The 24,550-nt window shown below is 41.5% G+C and overlaps 1 protein-coding gene across 1 annotated transcript; it reads right to left on the bottom strand.

Moving 5' to 3' along the window:
- Positions 1–839: 839 nt before the first annotated feature.
- Positions 840–17,598, bottom strand: dcaf12 (DDB1 and CUL4 associated factor 12). The gene is made up of 9 exons (XM_061874717.1): positions 17,210–17,598; positions 9,282–9,569; positions 7,154–7,420; positions 6,965–7,025; positions 5,564–5,757; positions 5,376–5,441; positions 2,793–2,955; positions 2,537–2,715; positions 840–2,461 (listed from the first exon to the last, which is right to left on the bottom strand). The coding sequence occupies exons 1-9, from the start codon at positions 17,267–17,269 to the stop codon at positions 2,303–2,305; spliced, it is 1,437 nt and encodes a 478-aa protein (XP_061730701.1). The 5' UTR covers positions 17,270–17,598; the 3' UTR covers positions 840–2,302.
- Between the last annotated feature and the right edge of the window lie 6,952 nt (positions 17,599–24,550).

Genomic DNA, 24,550 nt, shown 5'->3' with positions numbered 1-24,550 from the left:
CAACTCAGCCACCCAGTGGTAGGCCAGGTAAAGTGACAGAGAGGTCAGCCTAGTGCAAAGACTTTCTGCACAGTCACTTGCTACACAGCTCCTCACTTCATGTGACATACTAATTAGCCCACGTACAGTACGCAGAGAGCTTCATGGAATGGGTTTCCATGGCCGAGCAGCTGCATCTAAGACATACATCACCAAGTCCAATGCAGTGGTGTAAAACACTTCTCTGGAGTGATGAATCATCTGGCAATCTGATGGATTAGTCTGGGTTTGGAGGTTGCCAGAAGAACGCTACATTTCGGACTGCATTGTGCCGAGTGTGAAGTTTGGCGGAGGAATTATGGTGGGGGTTGTTTTTCAGGAGTTGGGCTTGGCCCCTGACTTCCAGTGAAAGGAACTTTTGAACGCTCCGCAATACCAAAACATTTTGGACATGTTCCATTCCAGTAACAATTTGGAGCAGGCCCCTTCCTCTTCCAACATGACTGTGCACAAAGCAAGGTCCATAAAGACATGGCTGACAGAGTCTGGTGTGAATGAACTTGACTGACCTGCACAGAGTCCTGATTTGAACCTGATAGAACACTTTCAGGATGAATTAGAATGGAGACTGAGAGGCAGGCCTTCCCCACCAACATCAGTGTGTGACCTTACCATGGCGCTGCTGGAAAAATGGTGGAAAATTCCTACAAACACACTCTGCAATCTTGTGGACAGCCTTCCCAGAAGAGTTGAAGCTGTAATAGCTGCAAAAGGTCATATTGAACCCTATGGGTTAGGAATGGGATGGCACTTCAATATCATATGTGAGTCAAGCAGGTGGCCAAATACTTTTGGCAATATAGTGTACATTTTCTCTTTATTTACTTGTTTCTATTGTTTTTGCTCCGATCCCCCAAATTCAGTATAAACATTCATGATGAGGTGTGTATAAAAAAAAAAACAGGGCATACACAAACCACACACATCCTCAGAAATATACATCAAAATGTATGACAGTGTTCCTATGTACTTCAAACATACATATACACGTTTATATTACAAAATACACTTTAGAGTGATGGTTATTTAATGAAATTATGCTTGTAATTGGAATCGCTTTTCAATGAAAAAAAAACAAACCCAACACCTATTGCCTATGGCGGTCTTTCACAGAAAGACCTGAGCAAGGCAAAAGCTTAACTCAAGCCTACCCTGCTTTGACCAAACAACGGCATGAGAAAGACCACGCCTTGTTAGCAAAAAGGAAGTTGTACAACTGTGAAGGGTGAAGTGTGTTGGATCCTTCTCGGTCTGTTGGTGTACAAAGCTACCACAGTTCATGGCCCAAGTCCCAGAGGGGTCTCGGAATCACAGGGGTGTCAACCAAATAAAAAAAGAAAGAGCTCATGTGTTATGTGACAGTCAAATAAATTCTCTAGTGACACCGGACGTACGTATGAGACGTTGTGCAAATCTGCAGAAAGCGTTCTGATCAGATTGAACAGAAACATAGCAGGGCGGACAACAACAAAAAGACGATACACCTTCAAAAATTCCATATTGACCCAAACCACTGGTATGGGGGGAAATAAATACAAATAAAGCAAATTAGAATATCAGCAGGTGTATGTCAGTCAAATCAGAGATGGAAAGAGAGAGAATTGTGTTGCAGCAGAACGTTGCTTTCTAAACATTTCTCCTTTACATAATTTCAACCACAAATTTGTAAAAAGTTCCATTTTGTTTGGATGGGCCAGCGTCTTCATTTCGCTGCTACTAAGGACAAGTTGATTGTTTTTGGGACATAGACAAACTGTTCCAACCAGTAAATACTTCCTATTAAAAGTCAAACTGCACACCAGTTAAGTCCTTCAAAGCGGTCCATCGTCCTCTCTCCGTATTGCCAGTCATTCCGAAGAGAAAGTGAAAATAAGCCAATAAACATTGTTATATCTTACATAGGAAGCAGCGCATACTTTTTACATACTAAATCAAGCCAATAAAGTTTGATGAAATGTTGGTTGGGATTCTAAAGCCTCCTCTGCGTTCTTCAGTGGCAGACTTTGCAGTTCTTAAAACGACTGGCTCGAACATTTGTCTTTAAAAAAAGTGATTGACTTTGGTGGAAAGAGTGAAGGTACAGTGGCGACAGAATGCTGAAATGTGGACAGGCAGATGCAGCATAATCAAAGATGGGATATGACGGTGCCAGATCGTGCTCCTGAGTCCATCAAAGACAGTGATGCTGCTGAAGAAGGGATGGGAGGGGATGGAGGGTTTGGTTTCATTAAAAAAATGGTGGCTATAGCAATGCCAAGGCCAGCTAACTCCACAATCCCGCGTAGTTCCCGTGGAGGCCGGAACAGAGCGGTCCGCCTGCTACAAACAGTTTAGTGCCAGAGTCGTCGTAGCAGTGCGTGTACACGGCGTTGGGGAAAGAATGAAGGTCTGAGAAGTAACTCCTCCATGTTTCATCGTGATTCTGAAAACAAGAAGTAAGAGTGGACTCAGTTTGGAAAATGGTCAAATGTCAATAAATGGTCCGCAGGTTATATACCAGCCAGCCTTTCCCTGTTGTCAGCTTGAGAATGCCATCTCCGGAGCACCTCCGGTACCCTCCGTTTGGAATCAAAGGACTCTCTAGGAATCTCTGGGCCCTGATGTCGTAGAAGAGAAGTGAACCTTGACCGGTGCCCACTGTCACAATGTGCTCATAGAAACTCACAGAGCGGATCCCTGCGCAGAAATACACCAATTGGAGTCTCCTTACCTGCTGCTTTTAAAGGGGCTCTGGGAAAGAAAAGATGACTTACCACTTCCTCTCTCTCTGGAGTTGACTGACTTTATATTGTGTGTCGGCTGCCGCGGATCCAAAAAAGAGACATGGGCCTGAGAGCCTGCAGCGTACACGGACCAGTCCTGCCCATAGGCCAGGCACACATTCTCTTTGCAGTGAGGCAGCTTGGTAGACAGGAGCTGCAGAGAAGCCATACACAATTTAATTCTAGTGATTTATTCAGCCTTTATGGACGATGTCATAGTCACTTCCATAGCATACATGTACTATGTAATATACATAAATATCTCCAGGAGACAGTCGTGCTCAATGGCAATATTATTATATCACAAAAAAAGAAAAGAAAATTAAATTAAATGTATCTCAAAAGGGTAAACAAGAATAAATATAAACATTTTGAATCCTCCCCTTTTTTTACATAGTTAACTTGAACTAATTTCAAGTCTCCTGATACGATGAGTGTATTCACAGCCAAACTGCAGCAGAGACTTTGATTTTTCTATTTCATTTTTTGTCCTGTCCAGCCACTCAGGCCCTATTTGTATTTGACTTTATGAAATAGATCTGTATTATTATTTGGTGCAAGCTGACTGAAGCAGGAGGAGTGAATTAGTGAATTGAATTATATTTATATAGCGCTTTTTTCAAGTGACTCAAAGCGCTTTACATAGTGACACCCAATATCTAAGTTCCATTTAAACCAGTGTGGGTGGCACTGGGAGCAGGTGGGTAAAGTGTCTTGCCCAAGGACACAACAGCAGTAACTAGGATGGCACAAGCAGGAATCGAACCTGCAACCCTCAAGTTGCTGACACGGCCACTCTACCAACCGAGCTATGCCGCCCCAGGAGATAGAAATGAGGTAAACAGAAGGGGACAAGACAGAGAGACAACAACAACATCAGCAAATAGGATATGTACAAATATGAAACCAAAAGTGAAAGCAGAGAAGCAGTTAATGAAGTGAATATTTTAATAACAGAAATGACTATGGACGTAATTGCATTACAAATGAAGCAATAGAAATACCAATAGAAATAGTACCGCTGATAATGAATAATAATAATAATTACCTCTATTATCACGTCTAAAAACTTCAGATGTTTGTCAGGTCTAGTCTTAGAATACAATTAAAGACAATCCATCCATCCATTTAATACCGCTTATTTCCTTTGGGTAGCGGGGGGCTCTGGTGCCTATGTCAGCTACAAGCGGTGTACACCCTGGACAAGTCGCCACCTCATGACAGGGCCAACACAGATAGACAACATTCACACACTAGGGAACATTTAGTGTTACCAATCAACCTATTTTAACTTGAAGTAGATTTAAAGGGGAGCTTTTCTCCCTGAACACTACCTGCTGTTGTGTATTTGGGATCTGCAAAAGTCTTGAAAATGTTCAAACAATGGAAGCATGGCATAGATATTTATTAATTTGCCCAACTTGTGACGTCAATGGATATTTCCATATATGATAGAAGTCCGCTATTGTAGTCAGACTCTGTAGTCCAAGGGTAGGGAACCTATGGCTCTAGAGCCAGATGTGGCTCTTTTGATGACTGCATCTGGCTCTCAGATACATCTTAGCTGACATTGCTTAACACGATAGGTCATGAATAATTCCGCTGGTAATCGCAGTGTTAAAAATTACATTCAAAATATAAAACATTCTCATACATTTTAATCCATCCATCCGTTTTCTACCGCACCTGTTCAAGAAGTCGCATTAATGGTAAAAAGGATTTTATTCATCATCGGTGAGCTTCCGAATAAAAATATTAAAAAGAATAAGAGACTTATTATGTGAAGATCTGTCACTTCATTTCTGTTTTTGCTTCTTTGTTTCGTATTTACTTCCCATCAGTGCTTTTATTTTGTTTCCATTTCCTGTTTGTCCCGCTGAGCGCGGTGTTTTTTTCCCCCTCAACTGCTGCCAATCAGCATGTTTCTATTTATGCTTATCTTGCGCGTTCCTCAGGGCTCAAAGATTGACTATTGTTTGGATACATGCAAGACTGCTTCATTCTCCTCTGTTGGTGATATTAAAAGCATTTTACCTGCGCATCGCTCTCCTGGTTCCTGCATCTCGGGGTCGCTACTACTGCTGCCATGCGACTTTGTGACATATTATACTCTATAAATGTTGGTCTTACTTAAAAATGCAGACATTTAGTTGTATTCAGTGTTAAAAAATATTATATGGCTCTCACGGAAATACATTTTAAAATATTTGGCTTAAATGGCTCTCTCAGCCAAAAAGGTTCCCGACCCCTGCTGTAGTCAATCTTCTAAGCTCCTTTTTTCCTCTCTCCTTTTGTTGTGGGGCAGATTGACTCGTACAAACACATGCGTCCTGCGCTGTTGCCATTTCTAATGCAAAGTAGCGTGTAGTGTATTTATTCGTCAGTAAACTGGCTATGGGAGCACTAAAAACTACAGCATGGCTGATAAATAAGACCGGCCACAAAACGGCTAATACGGCGGCAGTAGACAGCCAATGCAAAATTTTGAGCAAAGAATGACATGTTACATGTAGACCACAAGAACAAAAAACATATATTATGACCCCTTTAAGAAAACATTTGAAATAGACTTGCCTTGCACAAAGTGTGTTCGGCCTTCCAGAGGTGGAAGTAGCCATCCAAAGATACGGCACCCAGATCCTTGACAAAAAGAAGAGAAGATGCAAATGATTGAAGCTGAAGGGTGTGAAGTCAATAAAAGCCAATCACATTTCCTTTCTGTTCAACTGTAAGAGATGTCCGTGTTTGATGTCAACACTCACTTTATTGTTGTTGTTGAAGGCCAAAGCGCGGACTTTACAGTTGTAGGGGTTGGTGTATTCCTTTGGGATGTCTTTGAGGGCACGGTGCGAGATATGGGCATAGGAGGGCACAGCCTCCTCGCTCTGACTGTGCTCAGCCTGGCTCATGACTTCCTCTGTCACCTCCCACAAACCCATGGAGCCATCCCGGGAACCTGTGCATTGAACATTAATTAACAAGGCATACAAGGAATGTGTTCAGTGCATCCATAATGGCTAACAAAGCATGGCCATCAGGATATGTGAAGCACTTCAGGAAAGGTCAAACCTGTCTATAGCTACCACTTAAGGGAAACTGCAAAAGTAGCCATCTTTGGGCCAGAACATTTGCAGGTTTTCTCTAGCGTGCGAGATTGTGGAACGGAAATAGCAGTGTTGGCACGTAAGATGTTGTCAAAGGTTAGGTGTGTTCTTATTAAGGTAAAATATTGCACTTATTATACCTAACTGACTAGAAAAAACTAAAGTATAAGATGTTGAGGGGGACGTTCTGGGAGACCTCTTGCGCACAGACACTACAATCTAAGACCGAGGTCGGGACACCACAGACCAAATACATTTTTAATTCTCTTCTGTCAGATCTTTACACTTCCTATTGGTATGTTATTTGGCATGTTTATGTAAAGAGCCCAAAATGGCTCCTATTGAGACACGCTTACGACGCAGAGTTTAAAGTCAAGGCGATCAGTCACACAGTAGAAGACGGGAATAGAGCAGCAGCGAGAGAATTGAACATTAACAGCAGCGACACTGACTCCTTTAATGACGACTTAGACGAGACGGAGCCGGGCATGTTGGACGTCGTATTCGATTAACTGTTTGATTCAAACACTGAAGAAAAATAATTTGAGGGATTCGTGGATGAGGAATAACTTAATAAAGTGAGCTTTTCATTTTGGGAGTGAACAGAGTTGTCAGAACGCTGGTTTGTAATCTATTACTAAAGTTTGACTGACCTGACTGTTTTGTTGACATTCCCTCTAGCACAGCTCCATCTAAAGGATGCATAACGTAACCTCAGCCTCTACTGTAGCATCTATTCTATGCGCCTTATAAAGCCTTATATATGAACAAAGTTTTAAAATAAGCCATTCATTGAAGGTGCGCCTTATAATCAGGTGCGCCTTATAGTGCGGAAAATACGGTACTTTTCACTGCGGGGGACATTTTCTGGGCGCCTTTGACAGGTGGCTGCTAAAACAGGTTTGACTGTACATCAGTTATCTTCTAAAATAATGAATATATATGTTTCATTTTTAGTAACAGAATTTAATGAGATGCTGTGCATGCCTTTGCAGTGGAAAAAAAAACAAAAGCAACATGGTGGTGACACAAACACAATGGTTCACACAGAGAACTCACCAGAAACAGCCATCCTGTCACTGATCCATGCTATTGAGAAGATCCAGTCATTGTGGCCATCCTAGCAAACACATAATCACAATGTAGCAAAACAAGTCTCACAGCAGGACGTTAGCATGAAAAATGTTTATTGTGCAGAAAGAAGCCGACGGCTGTAACAACATGGGGATGTAAGGCAAGGGGACTCACATCTCCAACGCAGACAGGGTCCAGCGTGGGCAGCTGGTAGATGGCTAGGCTGTTGGGGTTGTCTCCTCCAGTCGCTAAGAGGGTTTGAGAAGGGTTGATCTCAATAGCATGGATCCCACAACCCTGCTGGTCCAGCCGGGAATGAGAGCTCGCCGTGGACTGGTAATGCTGCACTGCCCCGACCACGGGGCCTCCACCGTGACGAACCCTGTCCTTGAGCATGGGGATGCGAGTTATCTGCCCAGTCATCACATTGGTTACGAAAAGCTGGAAGAAAGCCCCAAAATAAATTTGGGTTACACAACGGTAGTCACCGCTTGCAAACAAAGAGCCAGAAGTCCAAATAGACAATAAGAAACTCTATAAAGTATACAAAATGTAGGAAGGCCGCACAACAAACTATTTACTGTAATTTACGAAATTCTTCAAAATTATGCAGCAAATAAAAATGATATGACGTATTTTCTGGACCATAGGGCGCACCGGATTATAAGGCGCACTGCTGATGAGCGGGTCCATGGGGTTCTATTTTCATACAAAAGGCACACCGGATTATAAGGCGCATTAAAGGGGTCATCCATCCATCCATCCATTTTATACCGCTTATTCCCTTTGGGGTCGCGGGGGGCGCTGGTGCCTATCTCAGCTATAATCGGGCGGAAGGCGGGGTACACCCTAGACAAGTCATCGCAGGGCCAACACAGATAGACAGACAACATTCACGCTCACATTCACACACTAGGGACCATTTAGTGTTGCCAATCAACCTATCCCCAGGTGCATGTCTTTGGAGGTGGGAGGGGCCTATCCCCAGGTGCATGTCTTTGGAGGTGGGAGGGGCCTATCCCCAGGTGCATGTCTTTGGAGGTGGGAGGAAGCCGGAGCACCCCGAGGGAACCCATCCAGTCACGGGGAGAACATGCAAACTCCACACAGAAAGATCCTGAGCCCGGGATTGAACCCAGGACTACTCAGGACCTTCGTATTGTGAGGAAGACGCACTAACCCCTGAAAATGTAATTTTATTTACATATTATATGCAATCTGTTGTTGAGTTCCCTAATTTTGGGTGTGCATGGGTGAGGGTGTGTCTCGCTGAGCCCGACCTGGACATAATCTGGCCTGGACCTGGTTTTATGATCCCTTTAAACAATCTAAATTCATTGACAATCTGGTCTGGTAGGGTCCTTTTTAAAAAAAAATTATAAAATAAAAGATATATAAATAAAAAATATTTTCTTGAATAAAAACGAAGTAGGGCTTCACGGTGGCAGAGGGGTTAGTGCGTCTGCCTCACAATACGAAGGTCCTGAGTAGTCAGGGTTCAATCCCGGGCTCAGGATCTTTCTGTGAGGAGTTTGCATGTTCTCCCCGTGACTGCGTGGGTTCTACTCCGGCTTCCTCCCACCTCCAAAGACATGCACCTGGGGATAGGCCCCTCCCACCTCCAAAGACATGCACCTGGGGACAGGTTGATTGGCAACACTAAATTGGACCTAGTGTGTGAATGTGAGTGTGAATGTTGTCTATCTGTGTTGGCCCTGTGATGAGGTGGTGACTTGTCCAGGGTGTACGCCGCCTTCCGCCCAATTGTAGCTGAGATAGGCACCAGCGCCCCCGCGACCCCAAAGGGGAATTAAGCGGTAGAAAATGGATGGATGCAAAAAAGAAAGTAAAACAATATAAAAACAGTTACATAGAAACTAGTAATTAATGAAAATGAGTAAAATTAACTGTTAAAAGTTAGTGCTATTAGTGGAGCAGCAGTGAGCTTCACGGACTGTATGGATACCTTGCAGTTTGGGTTGATATATCATGTAGGACGCAAAATATTAATAACAGAAAGAAACAACCCTTTTGTGTGAATGGGGGCGGGAGGTTTTCGGTGCTGGTGTACTAATTGTAAGTGTATCTTGTTTTTTATGTTGATTAAAAAACAAACAAACTCATTTTTAAGGTGTGTCGGTTTTTCTTTTGCCGTGGCGAGCCACCACAATCAAGGTAAACCCTGTTGGGTAGTTGACACAGTTTGTAATGAGCTGGTAGTGTGTGTGCCGCTGATAGACAACCTTTTGACAAAATGTTGTCCTACGTCGCTGGATGTTACAAGTTCAAAGGAAAAACTCACCGTGTTGCATTTGGTTCCGCACACAACCTGCTGCTGGTTGAGCCACTGGGAGGCAAATACTTTGTTGAGACGCCCAAGAGAGAACTCCCTCTCCTTCAGGATGCCAGGGAGCCTGCCGGCAGCAAAGCCTCGCAGGCTCCGCTGGAGCTGCAATTCGTGCTGCTGCTGAGGTCTGAACTCTCGCCCGCGGAGGGCACAGACCACCGAGTGACGACTGCACCACCACTGCACATGGCGGGATGAACAAGAGACACGGCTCCGCTTGTATGGTGCCGGACCCCAGCCCAGCTGACGGAAGAAAGGTAGAAAAATGAGGACAAGTTGGATTAACAAACAATGCTACATACAAAAGGTACAGACTGCTTCCTCACGTAAATAAGACAAAACAGCGCATTCTGAAGAGACAGTCAGAAAGCGACTGGAAAATGGTCTGTAGAGCTAAATCTATGCAACATTTGGACCAAGGCACCACCATTACAACTTATGTAGACCAGTGTTTCTTAACTGATTGTTAAGCCGCCAAAAAATATCTGTTTCTCAGCAGTGGTCCGTAGGAGCTGCAGCAGTACTTATTTCTGATTTATTTATTTGATAGGAACAGTACAATTACACATTGCTACCCGTGGGGAGCCGATGTCAGAGTACATAAGACTTCTAGCCACAAGCTCATTTGCAACCCCCGTCCCTGGTTGGGCTTTTCAAGGCCTACTGAAATGAGATTTTCTTATTCAAACGGGAATAGCAGGTCCATTCTGTGTGTCATACTTGATCATTTTGTGATATTGCCATATTTTTGCTGAAAGGATTTAGTAGAGAACATCGACGATAAAGTTCGCAACTTTTGGTCGTTAATAGAAAAGCCCTGCCTTTACCAGAAGTATGTGCGCGTGACGTCACGAGTTGCAGGGCTCCACACATATTCACATTGTTTATAATGGGAGCCACCAGCAGTAAGAGCAATTCGGACCGAGAAAGCAACAATTTCCCCATTAATTTGAGTGAGGATGAAAGATTTGTGAATTAGGATATTGATAGTGAAGGACTAGAAAAGAAAAAAAAGCGACGGCTACAGGCGGCGGCAGTGTGAGCGTTTCAGATGTAATTAAACACATTTACTAGGATAATTCTGGAAGATCCCTTATCTGCTTATTGTTTAAATAGTCTTTTAGTGAGATTTTAAAGATTGTAAAAACATACCTCGAGGTCGGATGGCTGCGGTGAACACGCAGTGTCTCAGAGAGAAGCGGAGGAGCCAAGCTCACAGCTGCCTTTTTTGACAGCTGCTGCAGGAGGACGAATAATCCACTGATGTTTCCGGTAAGATATACAGTATATCACAATTTCCCCATCAAAAAACATGCAGGTTGACGTAGAGAAAACATGTTTGCTTGACCGCTCTGCTTCACAACAAACAAAAAAACACCGGCTGTGTCTCAGTGCTAAAGACAGCTGCAATCCACCGCTTTCCACCAACAGCATTCTTCTTTATAGTCTCCATTATTAAATTAACAAATTGCAAAAGATTCAGCAACACGGATGTCTAAAATACTGTGTAATTATACAATTAAAGCAGATGACTTTTAGCCGCTGGTGGTGCAGCGCTAATATTTCCTTACAGTCCGTGACGTCACGCGTACGCGTCATCATTCCGCAACATTTTCAACAAGAAACTCGCGGGAAATTTAAAATTACAATTTTGTAAACTAAAAAAGCCGTATTGGCATGTGTTGCAATGTTAATATTTCATCATTGATATATAAACTATCAGACTGTGTTGTCGGTAGTAGTGGCCTTTAAAGAAAAGTTGATTATTAAATGATTAAGACAAGTAGAAAATACAAATAATTGGCCCCATTTGTCCATACTACACCCAGTTCTAGTGCTTACACTTCTGATTTTCCTTAAGCTCACTTGTAAAACAATTTTCCACCACTTGAGGAAGTAATGACAATCTCAAAGTTTGGGGTTAGGTCATAAAGAAGTTTAAGCGCAGAAATTATGAATCAAGTGGTAAAGCTGTATTTTCATTTGCACTTTAATCTTATTGGCAATTTAGTTAATTAATTAATGTATTTATTTTTGCACAACATAATTGCATTTTTCATCAGGTATTTTACAAGTCCCTTCTTATGCAGTATATTTGGTTAGTATTCTTTATTGTAATCAGCCTGACCTAAACCTAAATTAGGTTTATGTGTTAAATAATAATCTGTGTGATTAACACATGCATTCATATTACTTGACAAGGTTGAAAACTGTAATTACTTTAAAATATCATTTATGAATACGGTTAAAATCAAGAGTAAGATGACTAATTCAGTGTTAATATTTGAGTGGGCCGCGAGCCACTCTGTAGTGGAAAAGTTTGGCCTCGAGGTCAAAAAGGTTAATACCACCTGATGCAGACCACAGGGAAAGGTTTTAAATGTCGAAAAAAAATCATACATTACCCTTTTAAGACCTATTTATTTATATTGAACACTAAATAACGCTGGTAAAAATTATATTCAGGTTTTGTAAAAGTGAGACCCTTAAAAATGATAACCATATATTTCAGTTGAAAACGAGGCAGGAATCTAACATTATGTGGATCAATGTACACCTCAGCATTCTACTCTCTAATATTTGGAGAAGTCGGTCTGTTTTGAATTTAAAAAAAAAGAAAGGTAAAATTGCAATAATTTCACCTCAAATTGGAAAAACCGTACTGCTGTTTTTATGTTTAAAAAGGCAGGCCAGTTGCCAGATTTTTACTGTAAAATTTACATTAGTTTTTTTTACTATAAATAAGAAAAAATGCAATTTTACAGTAAAATGTTGGCACCTGAGCTGTGTGTTTGTTTTTTTAAGACAAATCAACAACTGCAGATTTTTCGTTTTTTTTGATTGATTGATTGAAACTTTTATTAGTAGATTGCACAGTTCAGTACATATTCCGTACAATTGACCACTAAATGGTAACACCCCAATAAGTTTTTCAACTTGTTTAAATCGGGGTCCAGGTTAATCAATTCATGGTACTGCATGTGTTACTGCAAATACCAAAACGGCACCACAGTTTATTACAGTAAAAAAAAAAGTACTGTTTTGTTCATTTAGAGAAAAATGTAAAAACCACAGTAAAGTTCACAATTTTACCACGAAATCTATTGCTACTTTTACATTGTACAATTTGATGGATAACTTGCTTTGAAATCATTATTAGTATTTATTTAATATTTGAAAAATGGTTTGAATGTTTGATAATATATTTTTGCATAATTGGACAATATTTAAGTTAACATAATTTGAGATTACATAGAGTACATATAATTGTTTTTCTCCCAAAATAGAAACAATACATTTAGTAAGAGAAGTTACATTACTTTATTGCTACATATTATTTCCAGGCTTTTGAGGGCCAAATATCATGAAGTGGTCGGTCACATCTGGGCCCCTGGGGCCTTTAATTTGACACCTGTGGCATAAGGCGTCAAACACAGGTTTTTTTTTTTTTTACATAAACTGGACATTTAACTAAACAGACACTAAATCAATAAGTTTTTGGAGAATTTTGGGAGACGTTGGACCTTCCAACAGGACACGGATCCCAAGCATACCTCCAAATCAACATCAGAGTGGTTGCAGAAGAAGGGCTGGAAGACTCTGGAGTGGCTAGACCTAAATCCTGTAGAGAAGCTGTGGTGGGACTTGAAGAAGGCAGTTGCAGCACACAAGCCCAAGAATATGAATGAACTGGAGGCCTTTGCCCAAGAGGAATGGGCTAAAATACCTGTAGATGCTTGCAAGAAGCTTATGTATCACCTTTGAAGGATGTCATTACTGTTCTACTAAGTACTAAAGATGCATGGAACTACGGGGTTGAATCATTTTGTCAATGAGATATTAAGAAAAATGTCCTTTTTGCTATTTTGTAATACAGTGTTACAATTTAAGTTGCATTTGTCTATTTGACACATCTTTATTTGATATGACTATAAACAAAATACGGAATAAATGTCCAACTTGCTAAAACACCAAAATCGTGTGGGGGCTGAATAATTTTGATCACAACTGTAGGCCTACTACGCTACTGTGTTTCAGTATTGGTCACTGATGTGGTACTTGGTACCACTAATGCACAGGCATTGGTTAACCGCGGGATGTATTCACATTAATTGTATGCAGATAAGATGCATGAACAAGTTTTGTTCAAACTAAAATTGACATATTTCAAATCAACTATGGAAGACGAATGAAAATAAGATATACATTTTATATATTGTGACTGTGAATGTCATCTGTCCATCTGTGGTTGGCCCCTTGATGAGGTGGTGACTTGTCTAGGGTGTACCTGCCTTCCGCCCGAATGCAGCAGAGATAGGCTCCAGCTACGTCCGCGACCCCGAAAGGGACAATCGGTGGAAAATGGATGGATGGATATTGTATGTCTTTTTATTTCTATGTTAACCTTCACTGACTGGTTCCAAACAATTACCAAAAAAACCTCCATAAACAAAACGTCTTCAACTTAATTTAAAATACTATAATTCAACTCATTAGGTGAATCATAACTGTCTTAACTGTTAAGAGGTGCAACATTTTTTATTTACTAATATACAACTGAATTAACTAGTGATTGAAGTAACTGTTGTATTTACAATATATTGATGTAAATGATGACAAACAGGAAGTGACCACTTTTGTATCAGTAATTGGTATGAATTGGAAAAGAGGGTAGGATTAAACAAGATTGGCTTCTTCTACTGCTTTCAGACAGGTATAATGGAATAAGAATATGTAAATTAAGTTATTATATATACACACATGTTGGAAATAAACTAACAAACTAAATAATTTCATATCCAAAAGCGGTTAACAACTTAATGAGTCCCTCTAATCTGATGAAGTAGTTTGAAGGAGTTTAGAAAAGCTGAGGTGAGGAAAAAAAGGACAAGATATATTACACACCCGATTCTTCCCACAATTAAAGAAAAAACAATTCAAAATCATTAATAGAATTTACTTTTCAAATACTTTTTTAAACTTATATTTTACATGGAAGTTGACGGCTGTTTTATCTGTTGAGCTGTAGAGGATGTCAATCATCTGTGTGTGGTGTGTGAGAGTGTACGTACGTGTGTGTTTGTGTGTGTTTAGGCATTTTATTACATATTTTTTATGTAACCTGTCAAATATTCTGGGAAATGCCTTGCCAATTTTTATTCTACAATATATTACAGTAAATGGAAAAACAGTACCCAGTTTTTTACAGTAAAATACTGGCAGCTTAGTACAATTTATTATGTGTGTTTTTTTTTGTTTTTTTACAACATATTACTGTAAATGGAAAAATTGTAACATTGTTTTTTCTTTTTCTGGCAACCGAACTGTCAGTTTTTTACCATAAAAAAACAGCAGTAGCGTTTTTAACATTTAAAATAAGACATAATTAAACCACATTTTACAGTTAAAAAAACAAAATTTACTCGCCAGAATTTTACAGCAAAAACTTTGTAAGAGTTATTTTTGATTTTTCAGTTATATGCTTTTACTGTAAAATTGATGTAAACGATGACAAACAGGAAGTGACCATATATGTATCAGTAATTGGTATGAATTGGAAACAGGAAGTGACCATATATGTATCAGTAATTGGTATGAATTGGAAACAGGAAGTGACCATATATGTATCAGTAATTGGTATGAATTGGAAACAGGAAGTGACCATATATGTATCAGTAATTGGTATGAATTGGAAACAGGAAGTGACCATATATGTATCAGTAATTGGTATGAATTGGAAAGGGGGTAGGATTAAATAAAATGTGCTTATTCTACCGCTTTTTGGACATGTGTAAAAAAATGAGAATATGTTAATTGAATGATTCGATAAACATCTTCAACTTAGAGGCCTACTGGAAGCCACTACTAGCGACCACGCAGTCTGATAGTTTATATATCAATGATGAAATATTAACATTGCTACACATGACAATACGGCCGCTTTAGTTTACTAAATTGCAATTTTAAATTTCCCGCGAAGTTTCTTGTTGAAAAGTCGAGGAATGATGACGCGTATGATGACGTATCAGGTTGTAGCGGACATATTAGCCCAGCACCACACACGGCTAAAAGTCATCTCTTTTCATCGCATAGTTACACGGTAATTTGGACATCTGTGTTGCTGAATCTTTTGCAATTTGTTCAACTAATAATAGACGTCAAAGAAGAATGCTGTTGGTGGAAAGCGGTGGATTGCAGCTGCCTTTAGCACCAAAACACAGCCGGTGTTTCTTTGTTTGCTGTGAAGCTTTAACACAGAGCAGTCAAGCGAACATGTTTCTCTACGTCAACAAGCAAGTTTTTGGATGGGAAAATTGTGATATTAAGTCAGCTCTTATTACCGGAGACTTCAGTGGATTATGCGACCTCGTCCTGCAGTTGTCAAAAAGGTTGCTGTGATCTTGGCTCCTCGGCTTTTCTCAGAGACACTGATGTTCACCGCAGCCATCTGACTTTCAGGTATGACTTTACAATCTCTCTAAAACACTACTAAAAACAATAAGCAGATAAGGCTTCTTCCAGAATTATCATAGTAAATGTGTTTAACTACATCTGAAACGCTCCCACTGCCGCCTGGAGCCATCGCCTTTTCTTTTTTTTTGTGCTTAACTCTAACTTTCCTCATCCACAAATCTTTCATCCTCGCTCAAATGAATGGCGAAATTGTCGCTTTCTCGGTCCGAATCGCTCTTGCTGCTGGAGACTCACATTATAAACAATGTGAGGATGTGAGGAGCCCTCACACCGGTGACGTCATGCGCACATCGTCTGCTACTTCCGGTACAGGCAAGGCTTTTTAATTAACGACCAAAAGTTGCAAACTTTATTGTCGATGTTCTAACAATTTGGGTAAAGCTTGCTAACGTCAGGGTGCACTTTATCAGCACTTTTAAATGAATCTGACATCGACCGACCGCCGAGTATTTTATTATCAAGATAGATTGGAGTGTTATGCAGGTTTTTGGCAGCTGGCACGGCTAGGAAGCTAGCTTAGCACAAAGCGAGTTAGCATGCTTACAGCACAGTTGGTGTCCGCCTACCTGGTGTTAGCATGCTAACAGCACAGTTGGTTTCAGCCTACCCGGTGTAAGCATGCTAACAGCACAGTTGGTTTCAGCCTACCTGGTGTAAGCATGCTAACAGCACAGTTGGTTTCAGCCTACCTGGTGTTGTTAGCACACTAACAGCACAGTTGGTGTCAGCCTACATAGTGTTAGCATGCTAACAGCACAGTTGGTGTCAGCCTACCTGGGGTTAGCATGCTAACAGCACTGTTGGTGTCAGCCTACCTGGGGTTAGCATGCTAACAGCACTGTTGGTGTCAGCCTACCTGGTGTTATCATGCTAACAGCACTGTTGGTGTCAGCCTACCTGGTGTTAGCATGCTAGCAGCCAGAGTTGGTGTTAGCATGCTAGCAGCAGAGTTGGTGTTAGCATGCTAGCAGCAGAGTTGGTGTTAGCATGCTAGCAGCCAGAGTTGGTGTTAGCATGCTAGCAGCCAGAGTTGGTGTTAGCATGCTAGCAGCAGAGTTGGTGTTAGCATGCTAGCAGCAGAGTTGGTGTTAGCATGCTAGCAGCACAGTTGGTGTTAGCATGCTAGCAGCAGAGTTGGTGTTAGCATGCTAGCAGCAGAGTTGGTGTTAGCATGCTAGCAGCAGAGTTGGTGTTAGCATGCTAGCAGCAGAGTTGGTGTTAGCATGCTAGCAGCAGAGTTGGTGTTAGCATGCTAGCAGCAGAGTTGGTGTTAGCATGCTAGCAGCAGAGTTGGTGTTAGCATGCTAGCAGCAGAGTTGGTGTTAGCATGCTAGCAGCAGAGTTGGTGTTAGCATGCTAGCAGCAGGGTTGGTGTTAGCATGCTAGCAGCAGAGTTGGTGTCCGCCTACCTGTTGTTGGTCCTTGGGCTCTCCTGCCTTCCTTTTCCTGCTAACTGTCTTCCTCGCCATAGTCTGACACACACAGCTCCCGCACCCACATGGAGGGGACACCCGACTCGGGACGTCGGATCATAAAATGTGGATAAGCGATGTTTGTTCCTCGGCCTTGGCTAGTGGCTCCGATGACAAGGCAGGGCGGTCACATGCGGACTGGGATTGTCACTAAATGAGTGGCGTGGGCCTGCTCAGAAAGTAAAAGACGATATAAAAAGGATACAAAGTGTCGGGCCGCTAGCTTAAGTCTGTAGCTTCTCGCCCCGCAAAAGTAACGTCAGCAGCGGCGAGATCATCGGGACTCCGCGCAGGCGCACTCGTTACACATCAACAACAACAAGGTCGTACGTGAACGCGCCCGTCGAACGTGCTCGTTCACGACGGTTGCCCGCTGCCAGTGACGCTTTCCGTGGTCCTGTCGCGTGGTAATGTGGCAATGACCTCTTCTCACCACCTGCAAACCCTCTTTATCCACCCATATTGTCGCCATCAAAATTGAGGAACAAAATAATCGAAAAATACATACACAAAATACACTATCTCACTAACCTATAAAAAAAATAAGAGCGCAGCGTTTTGCTCTGGACTATTATATTTAACACACAGCCTACCTACCTAAAGGCCTACTGAAAGCCACTACTAGCCACCATGCAGTCTGATAGTTTATATATCAATGATGAAATATTATCAATCAATGTCAATCAATCAATGTTTATTTATATAGCCCCAAATCACAAATGTCTCAAAGGACTGCACAAATCATTACGACTACAACATCCTCGGAAGAACCCACAAAAGGGCAAGGAAAACTCACACCCAGTGGGCAGGGAGAATTCACATCCAGTGGGACGCCAGTGACAATGCTGACTATGAGAAACCTTGGAGAGGACCTCAGATGTGGGCAACCCCCTCGAGCGGGTCTAACATGATACTGTGAAAGTTCAACCCATAGTGGCTCCAACACAGCCGCGAGAGTTCAGTTCAAGCGGATCCAAGACAGCAGCGAGAGTCCCGTCCACAGGAAACCATCTCAAGCGGAGGCGGATCAGCAGCGTAGAGATGTCCCCAACCGATACACAGGCGAGCGGTCCATCCTGGGTCCCGACGAGCGGTCCATCCTGGGTCTCGACTCTGGACAGCCAGTACTTTATCCATGGTCATCGGACCGGACCCCCTCCACAAGGGAGGGGGGGACATAGGAGAAAGAAAAGAAGCGGCAGATCAACTGGTCTAAAAAGGAGGTCTATTTAAAGGCTAGAGTATACAAATGAGTTTTAAGGTGAGACTTAAATGCTTCTACTGAGGTAGCATCTCGAACTGTTACCGGGAGGGCATTCCAGAGTACTGGAGCCCGAACGGAAAACGCTCTATAGCCCGCAGACTTTTTTTGGGCAATTAACATTGCAACACATGCCAATACGGCCGCTTTAGTTTACTAAATTGCAATTTTAAATTTTGAGCGAAGTATCCTGTTGAAAACGTCGCGGTATGATGCCGCGTATGATGTGTACGCGTGACGTCACGGATTGTAGCGGACATTTTGATCCAGCACTGATCCCAGCTATGTCGTCTGCTTTAATCACATAATTACACAGTATTCTGGACATCTGTGTTGCTGAATCTTTTGCAATTTGTTCAATTAATAATGGAGACGTCAAAGAAGAAAGATGTAGGTGGAAAGCGGTGTATTGCGGCTGGCTTTAGCAACACAAACACAGCCGGTGTTTCCTTGTTTCATTGTTTACATTCCCGAAAGCTGACGGTGAAGCTTTACTATGGAACAGAGCGGTCAAGCAAACATGGTTCCCCACCATATGTCAACCGGCAGGTTTCGGTGAGAAAAGGGTGGTATTAAGTCGGCTCTTACTGTAGTTATGAGCGGAGAGCTTGCGTCGTGCCTCCTGCAGTTGCGGACTCTTTTGCCTCCTCCCAACGGCCACCCCCAACCGTTGGATGCTTACACCGTGGAGGAAGGGAAAAATAATAATCTCAGCCCGGCTGCCTTGCCACGTCGAGAAACATGGCTTCCATTGAAGACACTGGCAGTCACCACACCTGTGGCCACACCCCTCTGACTTTCAGGTACGACCATATGATCTCACTAAAACACTAGTAACAGAACAAGCAGATAAGGGGTTTTCCAAAATGATCCTAGTAAATGTGTCTAAAAATATCTGAATCGCTCCCACAGCTCTTGTCTTTTTTTTTTCTTTCTAGTCCTTCACTCTTACTTTTCTCATCCACAAATCTTTCATCCTCGCTTTCTCGGTCCAAATCGCTCTCGCTGCTGGTGGCCATGATTGTAAACAATGTTCAGATGTGAGGAGCTCCACAACCCGTGACGTCACGCACACATCGTCTGCTACTTCCGGTACAGGCAAGGCTTTTTTATGAGCAACCAAAAGTTGCGAACTTTATCGTGGATGTTCTCTACTAAATCCTTGTATCAAAAATATGGCAATATGGCGAAATGATGAAGTATGACACATAGAATGGACCTGCTATCCCCGTTTAAATAAGAACATCTCATTTCAGTAGGCATTTAAGTTCTCAGAAAAATACAGCGGTACCTTGGTTTTTATACGCCTTGGTGATGAGTCGTTTTCAGGCGGAAATATTTACAAAAAACGTCGAAAGTCAGTGAGAGTCCGCATTTCCCCATGTGTCACTGAACGCACCACGTGCAAAAACAATGGCAGAGATTGAATTAGCTTTTAGTTGTTTAGATGTATGTTGTTCTTATTAAATTTCCGCCAAATATTCATTATAAATCGTATTTTTTTTCCAGGGTTAGAACATACAAATGTGTTTTCACAACCTTCTAAATGCAGTTTTAACAGTATTGGAGCCATCTAGACATTAAGAAAACACCCATCTAGTCACTTTAGCTCTATATAACAACACCCAAAAGCAGTGAAGTTGTCAAGTTGTGTAAATGCTAAATAAAAAGAGAATACAACAAATCATTTTCAACTTATATTCAATTGAATAGATTGCAAAGACAAGATATTTCATCTTCACACTGAGAAACTTTTTTTTTCAAATACTTAACTTACAATTTAATGGTAGCAACACATTGCAAAAAAGTTGTCAGAGGGGCATTTTTACCAGTTTGTTACATGGCCTTTCCTTTTAACAACACTCAGTGACGGTTTGGTGACTGAAGAGACACATTTTTGAAGTGGAATTCTTTCCCGTTCTTGCTTAATGTATTGCTTAAGTTGTTCAACGGTCTGGGGTCTCTGTTGTGGTATTTTACACTTCACATTGAGCCACACATTTTCAATGGGAGACAGGTCTGGACTACAGGTAGGCCAGTATAGTACCCGAACTCTTTTACTAAGAGCCACGCGGTTGTAACACGTGGCTTGGCATTGTCTTGCTGAAATAAGCAGGGGCGTCCATGAAAAAGTGTTGCTTGGATGGAAACAAATGTTGCTCCAAAACCTGTATGTACCTTTCAGCATTAATGGTGCCTTCACAGATGTGTAAGTTAGTCATGTCTTGTTCACTAATACACCCCCATACCATCACAGATGTGTAAGTTAGTCATGTCTTGTTCACTAATACACCCCCATACCATCACACATGTGTAAGTTAGTCATGTCTTGTTCACTAATACACCCCCATACCATCACACATGTGTAAGTTAGTCATGTCTTGTTCACTAATACACCCCCATACCATCACACATGTGTAAGTTAGTCATGTCTTGTTCACTAATACACCCCCATACCATCACATATGTGTAAGTTACCCATGTCTTGTTCACTAATACACCCCCATACCATCACACATGTGTAAGTTAGTCATGTCTTGTTCACTAATACACCCCCATACCATCACACATGTGTAAGTTACCCATGTCTTGTTCACTAATACACCCCCATACCATCACACATGTGTAACTAACCCATGTCTTGTTCACTAATACACCCCCATACCATCACACATGTGTAACTAACCCATGTCTTGTTCACTAATACACCCCCATACCATCACACATGTGTAACTAACCCATGTCTTGTTCACTAATACACCCCCATACCATCACACATGTGTAAGTTACCCATGTCTTGTTCACTAATACACCCCCATACCATCACACATGTGTAAGTTAGTCATGTCTTGTTCACTAATACACCCCCATACCATCACACATGTGTAAGTTACCCATGCCTTGGGCACTAATACACCCCCATACCATCACACATGTGTAAGTTAGTCATGTCTTGTTCACTAATACACCCCCATACCATCACACATGTGTAAGTTACCCATGTCTTGTTCACTAATACACCCCCATACCATCACACATGTGTAAGTTAGTCATGTCTTGTTCACTAATACACCCCCATACCATCACACGTGTAAGTTAGTCATGTCTTGTTCACTAATACACCCCCATACCATCACACATGTGTAAGTTAGTCATGTCTTGTTCACTAATACACCCCCATACCATCACACATGTGTAAGTTACCCATGTCTTGTTCACTAATACACCCCCATACCATCACACATGTGTAAGTTACCCATGTCTTGTTCACTAATACACCCCCATACCATCACACATGTGTAAGTTACCCATGCCTTGTTCACTAATACACCCCCATACCATCACACATGTGTAAGTTAGTCATGTCTTGTTCACTAATACACCCCCATACCATCACACATGTGTAAGTTAGTCATGTCTTGTTCACTAATACACCCCCATACCATCACACATGTGTAAGTTACCCATGTCTTGTTCACTAATACACCCCCATACCATCACATATGTGTAAGTTAGTCATGTCTTGTTCACTAATACACCCCCATACCATCACACATGTGTAAGTTAGTCATGTCTTGTTCACTAATACACCCCCATACCATCACACATGTGTAAGTTAGTCATGTCTTGTTCACTAATACACCCCCATACCATCACACATGTGTAAGTTACCCATGTCTTGTTCACTAATACACCCCCATGCCATCACACATGTGTAAGTTACCCATGTCTTGTTCACTAATACACCCCCATACCATCACACATGTGTAAGTTACCCATGTCTTGTTCACTAATACACCCCCATACCATCACACATGTGTAAGTTACCCATGTCTTGTTCACTAATACACCCCCATACCATCACACATGTGTAAGTTACTCATGTCTTGTTCACTAATACACCCCCATACCATCACACATGTGTAAGTTAGTCATGTCTTGTTCACTAATACACCCCCATACCATCACACATGTGTAAGTTAGTCATGTCTTGTTCACTAATACACCCCCATACCATCACACATGTGTAAGTTAGTCATGTCTTGTTCACTAATACACCCCCATACCATCACACATGTGTAAGTTACCCATGTCTTGTTCACTAATACACCCCCATACCATCACACATGTGTAAGTTAGTCATGTCTTGTTCACTAATACACCCCCATACCATCACACATGTGTAAGTTAGTCATGTCTTGTTCACTAATACACCCCCATACCATCACACATGTGTAAGTTAGTCATGTCTTGTTCACTAATATACCCCCATACCATCACACATGTGTAAGTTACCCATGTCTTGTTCACTAATACACCCCCATACCATCACACATGTGTAAGTTAGTCATGTCTTGTTCACTAATACACCCCCATACCATCACACATGTGTAAGTTAGTCATGTCTTGTTCACTAATACACCCCCATACCATCACACATGTGTAAGTTACCCATGTCTTGTTCACTAATACACCCCCATACCATCACACATGTGTAAGTTAGTCATGTCTTGTTCACTAATACACCCCCATACCATCACACATGTGTAAGTTAGTCATGTCTTGTTCACTAATACACCCCCATACCATCACACATGTGTAAGTTACTAATACACCCCCATACCATCACACATGCTGCCTTTTACACTTTCACCGTAGAACAGTCCGGATGGTTCTTTTCCTCTTTGTTCCAGAGGACAAGATGTCCACAGTTTCCCCCCAAAAATGTGAATGTGGACTCGTCAGACCACTGAACACTTTTCCACTTTGTATCAGTCCATCTTAGAGGAGCTCAGGCCCAATGAAGCGGGCAGCGTTTCTGGGTGTTGTTGATAAATGGCTTTGCATAGTAGAGTTTTGACTTGCACTTCCAGATGTAGTGACCAACTGTAGATACTGACAGTGGTTTTCCGAAGTGGTCCTGAGCCCAAGTGGTGATATCCTTTACACATTGATGTCGTTTTGAAATGCGGTACTGCTTGAGGGATCGAAGGTCAAGACCTTGCCATTTACGTGCAGTAATTTCTCCAGATTCTCTGAACCTTTTGATATTAGGGAGCGTAGATGGTGAATTTCCAAAATTCCTTGCAATAGCTGCTTAATAAATGTTGTTCTTAAACAATTTGCTCAGGCATTTGACAAAGTGGTGACCCTCACTCCATCCTCTTTGTGAATGACTGAGCATTTCATGGATGCTGCTTTTATAGCCAATCATGGCACCCACCTGTTCACCTGCGGGATGTTCCAAATAAGTCTTTGACGAGCATTCCTCAACTTTCTCACTTTTTTGCCACTTAGAATAGAATAGAATAGAAAGTACTTTATTGATCCCTGGGGGAAATTCAACTTGTGCCAGATTTTTGGAAACATGTCGCAGGCATCAAATTCCAAATGAGCTAATATTTGCAAAAAAACTAAAGTTTCTCAGTGTGAACATGAAATATCTTGTCTTTGCAGTCTATTCAGTTGAATATATGTTGAAAAGGATTTGCAAATTATTGTGTTCTCTTTTTATTTACCATTTACACAACTTCACTGCTTTTGGCTTTGGTAGTAATGCTGCTTTACCATGAATTGATTAACATGGACCCCGACTTAAACAAGTTGAAAAACTTATTGGGGTGTTACCATTTAGTGGTCAATTGTACAGAATATGTACTGTACTGTGCAATCTTCTAATACGAGTTTCAATCAATCAAAAAAAAAAAGCCTAAGGCTGAGCCAATCAGTGGCCACAACGCTGTTTGGTTTGTTCTTATTTAGTTGACAAGACTGTAGTGGTGATATGTTTAGGTTATTTTTCTTTTCTAATGCTTGAAATATATTGAAGATGTGTAGAATATGCAACAAAATAAAATTAGCGCCGCAGTGAGGTGAGGTACCACTGACATACAGTATCTGTTGTCATTAAAACATTACTAAGATTTCCTCTCGAGTTTCCCATTATCAGTGTCTTGCAAAGGCAACACGTAATAAAGCATATTGTTTTTAACAAAATGTGATACAAATTCAAAGTT

Source organism: Nerophis ophidion, linkage group LG16, assembly GCF_033978795.1.
Source record: "Nerophis ophidion isolate RoL-2023_Sa linkage group LG16, RoL_Noph_v1.0, whole genome shotgun sequence".
Taxonomy (NCBI): Eukaryota; Metazoa; Chordata; class Actinopteri; order Syngnathiformes; family Syngnathidae; genus Nerophis; species Nerophis ophidion.
Note: the sequence above shows the minus strand (reverse complement) of the source record. Positions and strands in the feature narration are given on the sequence as shown.

Bases quoted from the DNA above. Each gene is read 5' to 3' on its own strand.
- dcaf12 (XM_061874717.1), bottom strand. From the start codon at position 17,269: ATGGCGAGGAAGACAGTTAGCAGGAAAAGGAAGGCAGGAGAGCCCAAG. The intron at 7,421-9,281 runs GTGAGTTTTTCC...GCTTTCTTCCAG, and splicing joins GCGGAACCAAATGCAACACG to CTTTTCGTAACCAATGTGAT. The intron at 2,956-5,375 runs GCAAGTCTATTT...GCTTCTCTGCAG, and splicing joins CCGAACACACTTTGTGCAAG to CTCCTGTCTACCAAGCTGCC.